The sequence below is a fragment of the Oncorhynchus tshawytscha genome, linkage group LG14 (genome assembly GCF_018296145.1).
Source record: "Oncorhynchus tshawytscha isolate Ot180627B linkage group LG14, Otsh_v2.0, whole genome shotgun sequence".
Lineage (NCBI taxonomy): Eukaryota > Metazoa > Chordata > Actinopteri > Salmoniformes > Salmonidae > Oncorhynchus > Oncorhynchus tshawytscha.
Genome location: NC_056442.1, coordinates 53,239,523 through 53,254,859, shown reverse-complemented (window position 1 = coordinate 53,254,859; position 15,337 = coordinate 53,239,523). Strand labels below are relative to the sequence as shown.

At 48.9% G+C, this 15,337-nt stretch overlaps 1 protein-coding gene across 1 annotated transcript in view; it reads right to left on the bottom strand.

The window, feature by feature from the left end:
• LOC112240918 (ventricular zone-expressed PH domain-containing protein) overlaps positions 1 to 15,337 on the bottom strand; it is a 190,581-nt gene that overhangs the window by 105,887 nt on the left and 69,357 nt on the right. The window contains exon 4 of the mRNA XM_042296575.1: positions 8,624 to 8,833. Coding sequence (XP_042152509.1) covers positions 8,624 to 8,833 — 210 coding nt within the window. The remainder of the gene's footprint in view (positions 1 to 8,623; positions 8,834 to 15,337) is intronic.

Sequence of the window (15,337 nt, the reverse complement as noted above, 5' to 3'; positions counted from 1 at the left end):
AGTCAGGGTGTAGACATGAATCTAGGGTTAGGGTTGAGTCAGGGTGTGGACAGGAAGCTAGGGTTAGGGTTGAGTCAGGGTGTGGACATGAATCTAGGGTTAGGGTTATGGCTAGTGTTGAGTCAGGGTGTGGACATGAATCTAGGGTTAGGGTTGAGTCAGGGTGTGGACATGAATCTAGGGTTAGGGTTGAGTCAGGGTGTGGACATGAATCTAGGGTTAGGGTTGAGTCAGGGTGTAGACATGAATCTAGGGTTAGTGTTGAGTCAGGGGTGGACATTAATCTAGGGTTAGGGTTATGGCTAGTGTTGAGTCAGGGGTGGACATGAATCTAGGGTTAGGGTTGAGTCAGGGTGTAGACATGAATCTAGGGTTAGTGTTGAGTCAGGGTCTGGACATGAATCTAGGGTTAGGGTTATGGCTAGTGTTGAGTCAGGGGGTGGACATTAATCTAGGGTTAGGGTTATGGCTAGTGTTGAGTCAGGGGGTGGACATGAATCTAGGGTTAGGATTGAGTCAGGGTGTGGATGTGGACATGAAGCTAGGGTTAGGATTGAGTCAGGGTGTGGATGTGGACATGAAGCTAGGGTTAGTGTTGAGTCAAGGGGTGGACATTAATCTAGGGTTACGGTTATGGCTAGTGTTGAGTCAGGGGGTGGACATGAATCTAGGGTTAGGGTTGAGTCAGGGTGTGGATGTGGACATGAAGCTAGGGTTAGGGTTGAGTCAGGGTGTGGATGTGGACATGAAGCTAGGGTTAGGGTTGAGTCAGGGTGTGGACATGAATCTAGGGTTAGGGTTATGGCTAGTGTTGAGTCAGGGGGTGGACATTAATCTAGGGTTAGGGTTGAGTCAGGGTGTGGATGTGTACATGGGACGAGAGGAAAGTGTGGAGAAACAATGGCAGATGACCGTGAGCATGGCTCAACCCTAGTCGAACCCCTGGCGCTAACCTCTTTGGGATGACAATAGGACAGGCTGGGATATGCCTCTCCTCTCAGGGATCCTTCAGAAGGACACATTCACTAATCATCTCCTCTCAGGGATCCTTCAGAAGGACACATTCACTAATCATCTCCTCTCAGTGATCCTTCAGAAGGACACATTCACTAATCATCTCCTCTCAGTGATCCTTCAGAAGGACACATTCACTAATCATCTCCTCTCAGGGATCCTTCAGAAGGACACATTCACTAATCATCTCCTCTCAGTGATCCTTCAGAAGGACACATTCACTAATCATCTCCTCTCAGGGATCCTTCAGAAGGACACATTCACTAATCATCTCCTCTCAGTGATCCTTCAGAAGGACACATTCACTAATCATCTCCTCTCAGGGATCCTTCAGAAGGACACATTCACTAATCATCTCCTCTCAGTGATCCTTCAGAAGGACACATTCACTAATCATCTCCTCTCAGTGATCCTTCAGAAGGACACATTCACTAATCATCTCAATAGACTATCATGTCCATTAACAGTCTCTGCAGAACTATTCCAGGCCTTGACCCCAGAAGCAAATGTTCACCTGAACAAATACTTTCACTGAATGAGACCACATGGAGGGCTGGAGAAGCATGCAGCTCTTACACACACAGGCATACAGAGGGCTTAGCGTGTTACCGACGCGTGTTAGCGTTGGCCCACGCATGTGAGATGACGTGATGCTAGAACATACTGTGATTAAGAAGCTAAATAAACTGCTGTGACAGATTTGATGCTGTGGTTCCAAGCATAACTATACAGGCCTGCAGCTATGGGCTTGTTGACTAGGCAGCAACTATGGGCCTGTTGACTAGGCAGCAACTATGGGCCTGTTTACTAGGCAGCAACTATGGGCCTGTTTACTAGGCAGCAACTATGGGCCTGTTTACTAGGCAGCAACTATGGGCCTGTTTACTAGGCAGCAACTATGGGCCTGTTTACTAGGCAGCAACTATGGGCCTGTTTACTAGGCAGCAACTATGGGCCTGTTGACTAGGCAGCAACTATAGACCTGTTGACTAGGCAGCAACTATGGACATGTTGACTAGGCAGCAACTATGGGCCTGTTGACTAGGCAGCAACTATGGGCCTGTTTACTAGGCAGCAACTATGGGCCTGTTTACTAGGCAGCAACTATGGACATGTTGACTAGGCAGCAACTATGGGCCTGTTTACTAGGCAGCAACTATGGGCCTGTTGACTAGGCAGCAACTATGGGCCTGTTTACTAGGCAGCAACTATGGGCCTGTTGACTAGGCAGCAACTATGGGCCTGTTTACTAGGCAGCAACTATGGGCCTGTTGACTAGGCAGCAACTATGGGCCTGTTTACTAGGCAGCAACTATGGGCCTGTTTACTAGGCAGCAACTATGGGCCTGTTTACTAGGCAGCAACTATGGGCCTGTTTACTAGGCAGCAACTATGGGCCTGTTGACTAGGCAGCAACTATGGGCCTGTTGACTAGGCAGCAACTATGGGCCTGTTGACTAGGCAGCAACTATGGGCCTGTTGACTAGGCAGCAACTATGGACCTGTTGACTAGGCAGCAACTATGGGCCTGTTGACTAGGCAGCAACTATGGGCCTGTTTACTAGGCAGCAACTATGGGCCTGTTGACTAGGCAGCAACTATGGGCCTGTTGACTAGGCAGCAACTATGGACCTGTTGACTAGGCAGCAGCTATAGGCCTGTTTACTAGGCAGCAACTATGGGCCTGTTTACTAGGCAGCAACTATGGGCCTGTTTACTAGGCAGCAACTATGGGCCTGTTGACTAGGCAGCAACTATGGGCCTGTTTACTAGGCAGCAACTATGGGCCTGTTGACTAGGCAGCAACTATGGGCCTGTTGACTAGGCAGCAACTATGGGCCTGTTGACTAGGCAGCAACTATGGGCCTGTTGACTAGGCAGCAACTATGGACCTGTTGACTAGGCAGCAACTATGGGCCTGTTGACTAGGCAGCAACTATGGGCCTGTTTACTAGGCAGCAACTATGGGCCTGTTGACTAGGCAGCAACTATGGGCCTGTTGACTAGGCAGCAACTATGGACCTGTTGACTAGGCAGCAGCTATAGGCCTGTTTACTAGGCAGCAACTATGGGCCTGTTGACTAGGCATCAACTATGGGCCTGTTGACTAGGCAGCAACTATGGGCCTGTTTACTAGGCAGCAACTATGGGCCTGTTTACTGAGTTTTTATTGTCAATGTCACCCTAAGCTTTAGATGAGGAGCATTAGGTTCACGAGAAAGCTCAGGCTAATGAAGATTGGGAATGAGGAATGTAAGGATGGTTTTCACTGTGTCCTGTGTTTTGATTGGCAGGTGACCGACAGCGGTCCATGACCAGTGTGTGTGGAAGGACCTAGCCAGGCTGACTAAGTGACACTGGCACAATGAGTTCCGGTCTGAGTCTGAGTCAACACCGTCACACTACCCAGCACTGATCAAGAGATAAAAGTGGACAATGACATGGGAAAGGGGGAATGAGAGAGGAGGGGAGAGAGAGAGAGAGAGAGAGAGAGAGAGCGAGAGGAGATACATGGAATGCAAGACAAGAGAAAGAGACAGAGACAGAAAGAGACAGAAAGAGACAGAAAGAGACAGAGACAGAAAGAGACAGAGAGAGACAAAGACAGAGAAAGAGACAGAGAGAGACAGAGACAGAAAGAGACAGAGACAGAAAGAGACAGAGACAGAGAAAGAGACAGAGACAGAGAAAGAGACAGAAAGAGACAGAGAAAGAGACAGAAAGAGACAGAGAGACAGAGAGAGACAGAGAAAGAGACAGAAAGAGACAGAGAGAGAGAGAGACAGAGAGACAGATAAAGAGACAGACAGAAAGAGACAGAACGAATCAGAGAGACAGAGAGAGACAGAGAAAGAGACAGAAAGAGACAGAGACAGAGACAGAGACAGAGACAGAAAGAGACAGAGAAAGATAAAGAGACAGAGACAGAGAAAGAGACAGAAAGAGACAGAGAAAGAGACAGAAAGAGACAGAGAGACAGAGAGAGACAGAGAAAGAGACAGAAAGAGACAGAGAGAGACAGAGAGACAGAGAAAGAGACAGACAGAAAGAGACAGAACTAATCAGAGAGACAGAGAGAGACAGAGAAAGAGACAGAAGAGAAAAAGAGACACTACAGACCCTGGTTTGATTCCAGGCTGTAACACAACCGGCCGTGATTGGGTGGCGCACAATTGGCCCAGCTTCGTCCGGGTTAGTGTTTGACCTGGGGTAGGCCGTCATTGTAAATAAGAATTTATTCTTAACTGACTTGCCAAGTTAAATAAAGGTTAAATAAAGGTTAAATACCATTTTAAAAAGAGGAAGAGAGAGTTATGAGATCTTTCTCGCCACCCTCTCAGTGGTGCAAGTCTCAGGCTTTGCACACTCTTGGATTGCATCCTACCTGGCAGACTGCTCATACTAGGTGGCGTGAAGAGGATCTGTGTCTGCACCACGTACTCTCACTACTGGTGTCCCCCAGGGCTTAGTTCTAGGCCCTCTCCTCTTCTCTCTATACACCAAGTCACTCAGCTCTGTCATATCCTCACATGGTCTCTCCTATCGTTGCTATGCGTATGACACTCAACTACTTTTCTCCTTCCCCCCCTTCTGACACGTATCTCTGCGTGTCTGACAGATATCTCAGCTTGGATATCGGCCCACCACCTCAAGCTCAACCTGGACAAGACGGAGCTGCTCTTCCTCCCGGGGGGGCCTGCCCGCTCCAAGACTTCTCCATCACGGTTGATGACACCACAGTGTCGCCCTTCCAGTGTGCAAAGAACCTTGGCGTGACCCTGGACAACACCCTGTCATTCTCTGCAAACATCAAAGCAGTAACTCGCTCTTGCAGGTCCATGCTCTACAACATGGGTGTCAAACTCTGGCCAAATTTGGCCCGCGGGGTAATTATATTTGGCCCGCGAGACAATACCAAATTACTACTAGAGCTGGCCCGCCGGTATTATACAGCGCATTCACCACTAATACTACGAATCCCATAATGCTCTGCTGTTTTCGCGCGCCAATCAGGACAGGACCCAGAAACGCTCTCTCCTCTGTGACAGTAGTGCACCAATGCACCAACCAACATCCAAATGGAGCTGATTGAACTCCAGTGCAACGACACGCTGAAGTCAAAGTATGATGCTGTGGGCGCCGCACAGTTTCCACGGTTCATCCCTGACACAATGCCTCAGCTCCGCACCCAAGCTGCTCAGATGCTCTCCATGTTCGGCAGCACTTATCTATGCGAGCAACTTTTCTCCTCGATGAAGATGACCAAAACAACTCACAGGAGACGTCTGACTGATGAACATCTTCGCTCGATACTGAGGATTTCTTCAGCTCAGAGCTTGAGCCCAGACATTGATGAACTAGCATCCAAGAAGAGATGCCAGGTATCTGGCTTGGGCACATCAGATTAGACCAGTGTGCAATAATTAACGTTTTCTTTATGCACTTTTTCTTGCTACAAGGCATGGGCTTGAATGGTTGATTGATTTATTATCATTTTATTTGTAAAATTATTAGCCAGTGGAAAAAGTTTATTTTGGTATTTAAATCAGAAGGCTGCAAATAGAAAAGAGGCATACAATTTTTATTTAAATTTTATTTATTTAATAAATGAATGCCATTGATGTGTTTTTTCATTTGAAATTCGATTTTGCATGTCTCCACTATTAAATTATATATTGTATGGTAATAAGCGATGCTTGTTCCATATTCAATGTTAAAGCAAAACTTGTTTGGGTCCATATTAAAAGGTTAATTTGTTCAATGTTGGCCCGTGACTTTGTTCAGGTTTTACATTTTGGCCCACTGGGTATTTGAGTTTAACACCCCTGCTCTACAACATCTATAGAGTACGACCCTACCTCACACAGGAAGAGGCACATCCGTAGAGTACGACCATACCTCACACAGGAGGAGGCACATCCGTAGAGTACGACCCTAACTCACACAAGACGAGGCACATCCGTAGAGTACGACCCTACCTCACACAGGAAGAGGCACATCCGTAGAGTACGACCCTACCTCACACAGGAAGCGGCGCAGGTCCTAATCCAGGCACTTGTCCTCTCCCGTCTGGACTACTGCAACTCACTGTTGGCTTGGCTCCCTGCTTGTGCCATCAAACCCCTGCAACTTATCCAGAACTCTGCACCTGCCTGGTGTTCAACCTTCCCATGTTCTCCCATGTCACCTCACTCCTCCTCACACTCCACTGGCTTCAAGTCGAAGCTCGTAGCCACTACAAGACCATGGTGCTTATTTACGGAACAGCAAGAGAAACTGCCCCTCCCTACCTTCAATCGAGAGCATCCTGGCGGGCTGTATCACCGCCTGGTACGGCAACTGCTCCGCCCTCAACCGTAAGGCTCTCTAGAGGGTAGTGAGGTCTGCACAACGCATCACCGGGGGCAAACTACCTGCCCTCCAGGACACCTACACCACCCGATGTTACAGGAAGGCCATAAAGATCATCAAGGACATCAACCACCCGAGCCACTGCCTGTTCACCCCACTATCATCCAGAAGGCGAGGTCAGTACAGGTGCATCAAAGCTGGGACCGAGAGACTGAAAAACAGCTTCTATCTCAAGGCCATCAGACTGTTAAACAGCCACCACTAACATTGTGTGGCTGCTGCCAACACACTGACACTGACACTGACTCAACTCCAGCCACTTTAATAATGGGAATTGATGGGAAATGATGTAAATATATCACTAGCCACTTTAAACAATGCTACCTTATATAATGTTACTTACCCTACATTATTCATCTCATATGCATACGTACATACTGTACTCTATATCATCGACTGCATCCTTATGTAATACATGTATCACTAGCCACTTTAACTATGCCACTTTGTTTACATACTCATCTCATATGTATATACTGTACTCGATACCATCTACTGTATCTTGCCTATGCTGCTCTGTACCATCACTCATTCATATATCCTTATGTACATATTCTTTATCCCCTTACACTGTGTATAAGACAGTAGTTTTGGAATTGTTAGCTAGATTACTTGTTGGTTATTACTGCATTGTCGGAACTAGAAGCACAAGCATTTCGCTACACTCACATTAACATCTGCTAACCATGTGTATGTGACAAATAAAATTTGATTTGATTTGATTTGATTCAGGCTACACTCAAACCATACACCACAACCCGAGCACTCCGTTCTGCCACCTCTGGTCTACTGGCTCTCCCACCATTACGGGAGGGCAGCTCCCGCTCAGCCCAGTCCAAGCTCTTCTCTGTCCTGGCATCCCAATGGTGGAACCAGCTTCCTCCTGAAGCAAGGACAGCAGAGTCCCTCCCCATCTTCCACCTGAAGCTAGGACAGTAGGGTCCCCCCCAACTTCCCCCCGAAGCTAGGACAGTAGGGTCCCTGTCCATCTTCCCCCTGAAGCTAGGACAGCAGAGTCCCTGTCCATCTTCCCCCTGAAGCTAGGACAGCAGAGTCCCTGCCCATCTTCCCCCTGAAGCTAGGACAGCAGAGTCCCTGTCCATCTTCCCCTGAAGCTAGGACAGCAGAGTCCATGTCCATCTTCCCCTGAAGCTAGGAGAGCAGAGTCCCTGTCCATCTTCCCCTGAAGCTAGGACAGCAGAGTCCCTGTCCATCTTCCCCTGAAGCTAGGACAGCAGAGTCCCTGTCCATCCTCCCCTGAAGCTAGGACAGCAGAGTCCCTGTCCATCTTCCCCCTGAAGCTAGGACAGCAGAGTCCCTGTCCATCTTCCCCCTGAAGCTAGGACAGCAGAGTCCCTGTCCATCTTCCCCTGAAGTTAGGACAACAGAGTCCCTGTCCATCTTCCCCTTGAAGCTAGGACAGCAGAGTCCCTGTCCATCTTCCCCCTGAAGCTAGGACAGCAGAGTCCCTGTCCATCTTCCCCCTGAAGCTAGGACAGCAGAGTCCCTGTGCATCTTCCCCCTGAAGCTAGGACAGCAGAGTCCCTCCCCATCTTCTCCCTGAAGCTAGGACAGCAGAGTCCCTCCCCATCTTCTCCCTGAAGCTAGGACAGCAGAGTCCCTCCCCATCTTCTCCTTGAAGCTAGGACAGCAGAGTCCCTCCCCATCTTCTCCCTGAAGCTAGGACAGCAGAGTCCCTCCCCATCTTCTCCCTGAAGCTAGGACAGCCAAGTCCCTGTCCATCTTCCCCCTGAAGCTAGGGCAGCAGAGTCCCTCCCCATCTTCTCCCTGAAGCTAGGACAGCAGAGTCCCTCCCCATCTTCTCCCTGAAGCTAGGACAGCAGAGTCCCTTCCCATCTTCCCCCTGAAGCTAGGACAGCAGAGTCCCTTCCCATCTTCCCCCTGAAGCTAGGACAGCAGAGTCCCTCCCCATCTTCCGAAAGCACCTGAAACCCTAACTCTTCACAGAGTATCATAAATCATCCCCCTCTAAAAAGCTCTGACTTTGCTGATAACTACTTTATTAAGACAAAGTGTACTTACTCTGCCTGTGATACATAGTTGTCCCACCTAGCTGTCTGAAGATCAATACACTAACTGTAAGTCTCTCTGGATAAGAGCGTCTACTAAATTACTAAAATCTCAAATGGAAATGAACGTGAGAGAAGAAGAAAGGTAAATGTTGATGTCTCCTCACCTCACTGGTCAAGCCCACAGCTCTGTGTATTTTAACCACGTGTCCCAGCAGGACCGGGTACTGCTGACCCACAACCCTCAGCGCGGGCAGGAATGGGGCCATGGAGGCGGGGCTAGCCTGTGACACGTACACCAGTGCACCCAGTAGAGTCTCGTTCAGAGAGGCATCGCCTAGGTAACCAACCAGGGAGGGCACCAGGGGGCTCAGCACCTGGAGGGGGGAGAGAGGAGGGAGAGAGGAGGGACGGGGGAGAGAGGAGGGAGAGAGGAGGGAGGGGGAGAGAGGAGGGAGAGAGGAGGGAGAGAGAGGGAGAGAGAGTGAGAGACAGGGGAAGAGAGAGACAGAGGGAGGGGGAGAGAGGAGGGAGAGAGGAGGGAGAGAGGAGTGAGGGGGAGGGAGAGAGGAGGGAGGGGGAGAGAGGAGGGAGGGGTGAGAGAGGAGGGAGAGAGGAGGGGGGGGGGGAGAGGGGGAGGGAGGGGGAGAGAGGAGGGAGAGAGGAGGGAGGGGGAGAGAGGAGGGAGGGGGAGAGAGAGGAGGGAAAGAGGAGGGAGGGGGAGAGAGGAGGGAAAGAGGAGGGAGGGAGGGAGAGAGAGGGAGAGAGAGAGAGAGAGACAGGGGAAGAGAGAGACAGAGGGAGGGGGAGAGAGGAGGGAGAGAGGAGGGAGAGAGGAGGGAGGGGAGGGAGAGAGGAGGGAGGGGGAGAGAGGAGGGAGGGGTGAGAGAGGAGGGAGAGAGGAGGGAGGGGGAGAGAGGAGGGAGGGGGAGAGAGGAGGGAAAGAGGAGGAGGGAGGGGGAGAGAGGAGGGAGGGGGAGGGAGGGGGAGGGAGAGAGGAGGGAGGGGGAGAGAGAGAGGGAGAGAGGAGGAGGGGGAGGGAGAGAGGAGGGAGGGGGAGAGAGGAGGGAGGGGTGAGAGAGGAGGGAGAGACGAGGGAGGGGGAGAGAGAGGAGGGAGGGGGAGAGAGGAGGGAAAGAGGAGGGAGGGGGAGAGAGGAGGGAGGGGGAGAGGGGGAGATTAAACCAGAGACTAGCATTGAGTTGAAAGATGGAAAAGATTCTAAAAGGTGTCATGAGAATATGTAGTATTTCATTAGGTTCCCCAGTAGCTACAGCCAAAGCTGCAGATACTCTTTCTGGGGTCCACATAAAACATGACATAATACATAACATTAACAGACAGGTACAGAACTACATACATTTGAAATAAGAATTCACACTTTCATGTTTTTATGTGTTAGCAATCCATGCAACACGTACTCCTAATAATGGCTACAGTGCAGTCCTGCATTTTGTTACAGTTACATACTGATACAGGAATCAGAGGATGAAGAGTAGGAAGAGGAGTAGAGAACATCAAGTTAAAAGAGGAGGAAGATGAGTAGAGAACAGAAAGAGGAGGAAGATGAGTAGAGAACATCAAGTTAAAAGAGGAGGAAGATGAGTAGAGAACATCAAGTTAAAAGAGGAGGTAGATGAGTATGGAACAGAAAGAGGAGGAAGATGAGTAGAGAACAGAAAGAGGAGGAAGATGAGTAGAGAACAGAAAGAGGAGGAAGATGAGTAGAGAACAGAAAGAGGAGGTAGATGAGTAGAGAACAGAAAGAGGAGGAAGATGAGTAGAGAACAGAAAGAGGAGGAAGATGAGTAGAGAACATCAAGTTAAAAGAGGAGGTAGATGAGTAGAGAACAGAAAGAGGAGGAAGAGGAGTAGAGAACATCAAGTTAAAAGAGGAGGAAGATGAGTAGAGAACAGAAAGAGGAGGAAGAGGAGTAGAGAACATCAAGTTAAAAGAGGAGGAAGATGAGTAGAGAACAGAAAGAGGAGGAAGAGGAGTAGAGAACATCAAGTTAAAAGAGGAGGTAGATGAGTAGAGAACAGAAAGAGGAGGAAGAGGAGTAGAGAACATCAAGTTAAAAGAGGAGGAAGATGAGTAGAAAACAGAAAGAGGAGGAAGAGGAGTAGAGAACATCAAGTTAAAAGAGGAGGAAGAGGAGTAGAGAACATCAAGTTAAAAGAGGAGGAAGAGGAGTAGAGAACAGAAAGAGGAGGAAGATGAGTAGAGAACAGAAAGAGGGGGAAGATGAGTAGAGAACAGAAAGAGGGGGAAGATGAGTAGAGAACAGAAAGAGGAGGAAGATGAGTAGAGAACAGAAAGAGGAGGAAGATGAGTAGAGAACAGAAAGTTAAGCTGAGGAAGATGAGTAGAGAACAGAAAGAGGAGGAAGATGAGGAGAGAACAGAAAGTTAAGCTGAGGAAGATGAGTAGAGAACAGAAAGTTAAGCTGAGGAAGATGAGTAGAGAACAGAAAGAGGAGGAAGATGAGTAGAGAACAGAAAGTTAAGCTGAGGAAGATGAGTAGAGAACAGAAAGTTAAGCTGAGGAAGATGAGTAGAGAACAGAAAGTTAAGCTGAGGAAGATGAGTAGAGAACAGAAAGAGGAGGAAGATGAGTAGAGAACAGAAAGTTAAGCTGAGGAAGATGAGTAGAGAACAGAAAGTTAAGCTGAGGAAGATGAGTAGAGAACAGAAAGTTAAGCTGAGGAAGATGAGTAGAGAACAGAAAGTTAAGGTTAGGAAGATACGTAGAGAACAGAAAGTTAAAAGAGGAGGAGGATGTGAAAGAGAAGTGTTGGTAGAATGGTAGTAGAGTTGAGATGGAGAGAGAGAGAGAGAGAGCAGAGTTGAAATGGAGAGAGAGAGAGCAGAGTTGAGAGAGAGAGAGAGAGAGAGAGAAAAGAGCAGAGTTGAGATGGAGAGAGAGAGAGAGAGAGCAGAGTTGAGATGGAGAGAGAGAGAGAGCAGAGTTGAGATGGAGAGAGAGAGAGAGAGAGCAGAGTTGAGATGGAGAGAGAGAGAGAGAGAGAGAGAGCAGAGTTGAGATGGAGAGAGAGAGAGAGAGAGCAGAGTTGAGATGGAGAGAGAGAGAGAGAAAGAGCAGAGTTGAGATGGAGAGAGAGAGAGAGAGAGAGAGAGCAGAGTTGAGATGGAGAGAGAGAGAGAGAAAGAGCAGAGTTGAGATGGAGAGAGAGAGAGAGAGAGAGAGAGAGAGAGAGAGAGAGAGAGAGAGAGAGAGAGAGAGAGAGAAGAGAGAGAGTTGAGATGGAGAGAGAGAGAGAGAGAGCAGAGTTGAGATGGAGAGAGAGAGAGAGAAAGAGCAGAGTTGAGATAGAGAGAGAGAGAGAGCAGAGTTGAGATGGAGAGAGAGAGAGAGAAAGAGCAGAGTTGAGATAGAGAGAGAGAGAGAGCAGAGTTGAGATGGAGAGAGAGAGAGGTGGTGACAGCAGTCCTAAGATCACTGAGATCTAAAACAGGACATCAGGCAAGACTGTTGAGAGGTCTGGGAGGAACACAGAAGAAAGAAGGGATCTGAGGGGAATTGAAAAGGAAGAGGGAACAGAAAAGAGGGGTGAAGCCTGAATATCATTATGTTCGCATGGAGACCTTAACCATCAAAGACATGGACACATACGGATACACACAGTGACGATGCGTCACGAGAGGCAGGTTGAGCGGAGCCCAGCATGCAATTCTGGTATTTCATGTCACAACAACATATTGTATCAGTTAACAAACAATTTGATCTAATAAGCGTATGTGGTCGTATATCCATTGTTTTGGGACATTTTCATTGAGTAAGTGATTGAGTAAGTCAGCCTCGCTCTGTGTTTTTTGTTGAGGAGGGGCAGAGAGAGAAAGTAGAGCGAGTGGGCGTCGTCCATCTTCTCTGGTTGCGCATGATTGGCTCATGGTACTGTCGCTCATGGGGACACGATGGAGAGAGAGAGAGAGAGCACCTGCTGGGAGAGATAGCCAGCAAAAGCCCCTCTTCGGTGCTCTCAGATAAATAACGTCTTGTGCCCAAGTAACTTTGATTGGACTGATGTGTCAACTTCGTAGCTAGCTAGTTGTTTACCAGGCACTGTTACCACGTCTTCAAGCTAGGTCGATTAGCTAGCTGAAACATGTCGACTAGCTTAGCTATATCCTGGAAATCCTTTTCAAACGTAGCATTATTAAGGAAATGTAGACATAAAACGTCTCGGTGTTCATTAGCCATCTAAACTTTAAAACATAGCAAGCTGGAAAAGAGGATTCACGTCAAATGGTTGGTTGGTGGATCACGGAGCAGTGGCTAACATCTGTTTTGAGGTCGGCTAGCTAATATTGTTGATGTTTGATGGAAGACTGTAATACACATGGAACCACATGTAGAAGAAGGGTTAGTTATAAATATATCGTATTTGATGGAAGCGCAACTGTGAGTTTACCCCATCAATATATTCATCTTTAAATCGCCACGGGACACACGCAAGCACACACACACACAGTGCACGCACACACACACACAGTGCAGGCACACACACACACACACGTGCACACACACGTGCACACACACAGTGCACGCACACACACACAGTGCATGCACACACACACACAGGGCACGCACACACACACACAGTGCACGCACACACACACAGTGCACACACACACACACACACAGTGCAGGCACACACACACACAGGGCACGCACACACACACACAGTGCAGGCACACACACACACACACACACACACACACAGAGACACAGTGCACGCACACACCAGTCTTTGAAGAGTTAGAGTTTTGACCCTTCCACCAGCTCTGTCGCTCTGACTGACCCCTGACTGACCCCTGGCTGACCCCTGACTGACCCCTGGCTGACCCCTGTCTTACCTGGTCGGTGAGAAACATGATGTCTTTTAGTCAGGGGGTGATCTCTGGGGTGATGAACAGCCTTGCTGTGAGACTCACTGGCTAAATTCAATCCCCTTTACTATCACCTCATTCCCTGTCCTGGCCAGACCACCATCACCCCAATACCACTATCACCCCAATACCACCATCACCACCATCACCCCAATACCACTATCACCCCAATACCACCATCACCACCATCACCCCAATACCACCATCACCCCAATACCACTATCACCCCAATACCACCATCACCCCACCATCACCCCAATACCACCATCACCACCATCACCACCATCACCACCATCACCCCAATACCACTATCACCCCAATACCACCATCACCACCATCACCCCAATACCACCATCACCACAATACCACCATCACCACCATCACCCCAATACCACCATCACCCTAATAACACCATCACCCTAATACCACATCACCACAATACCACCATCACCCGAATACCACCATCACCCTAATAACACATCACCCTAATACCACCATCACCCCAATACCACCATCACCCCAATACCACTATCACCCCAATACCACCATCACCCCAATACCACCATCACCACAATACCACCATCACCCCAATACCACCATCACCACCATCACCCCAATACCACTATCACCCCAATACCACCATCACCCCAATACCACCATCACCCCAATACCACCATCACCACCATCACCCCAATATCACCATCACCCCAATACCACCATCACCCCAATACCACCATCACCCCAATACCACTATCACCCCAATACCACCATCACCCCAATACCACTATCACCCCAATACCACCATCACCCCAATACCACCATCACCCCAATACCACCATCACCACAATACCACTATCACCCCAATACCACCATCACCTCAATACCACCATCACCCCAATACCACCATCACCCCAATACCACCATCACCCCAATACTACCATCACCACAATACCACTATCACCCCAATACCACCATCACCACCATCACCCCAATACCACCATCACCCCAATACCACCATCACCCCAATACCACCATCACCCCAATACCACTATCACCCCAATACCACCATCACCCCAATACCACCATCACCCCAATACCACCATCACCCCAATACCACCATCACCCCAATAACACCATCACCCGAATACCACCATCACCACAATACCACCATCACCCCAATACCACCATTACCACCATCACCCCAATACCACCATCACCCTAATAACACATCACCCTAATACCACCATCACCACAATACCACCATCACCCTAATACCACCATCACCACAATACCACCATCACCACCATCACCCCAATACAACCATCACCACAATACCACCATCACCACAATACCACCATCACCCTAATACCACCATCACCCCAATACCACCATCACCCCAATACCACCATCACAACCATCACACCAATACCACCATCACCCCAATACCACTATTACCCCAATACCACCATCACCCCAATACCACCATCACCCCAATGCCACCATCACCCCAATACCACCATCACAACCATCACACCAATACCACCATCACCCCAATACCACTATCACCCCAATACCACCATCACCCCAATACCACCATCACCCTAATAACACCATCACCCTAATACCACCATCACCACAATACCACCATCACCCAATACCACCATCACCCCAATACCACCATCACCACCATCAATACCACCATCACCCCAATACCACCATCACCCAATACCACCATCACCCTAATACCACCATCACCCCAATACCATCATCACTACCATCACCCCAATACCACCATCACCCCAATACCACCATCACACCAATACCACCATCACCCACCATCACCACCATCACCCCAATACCACCATCACCCCAATACCACCATCAACCCAATACCACCATCACCCCAATACCACCATCACCCCAATAACACCATCACCCGAATACCACCATCACCCTAATAACACATCACC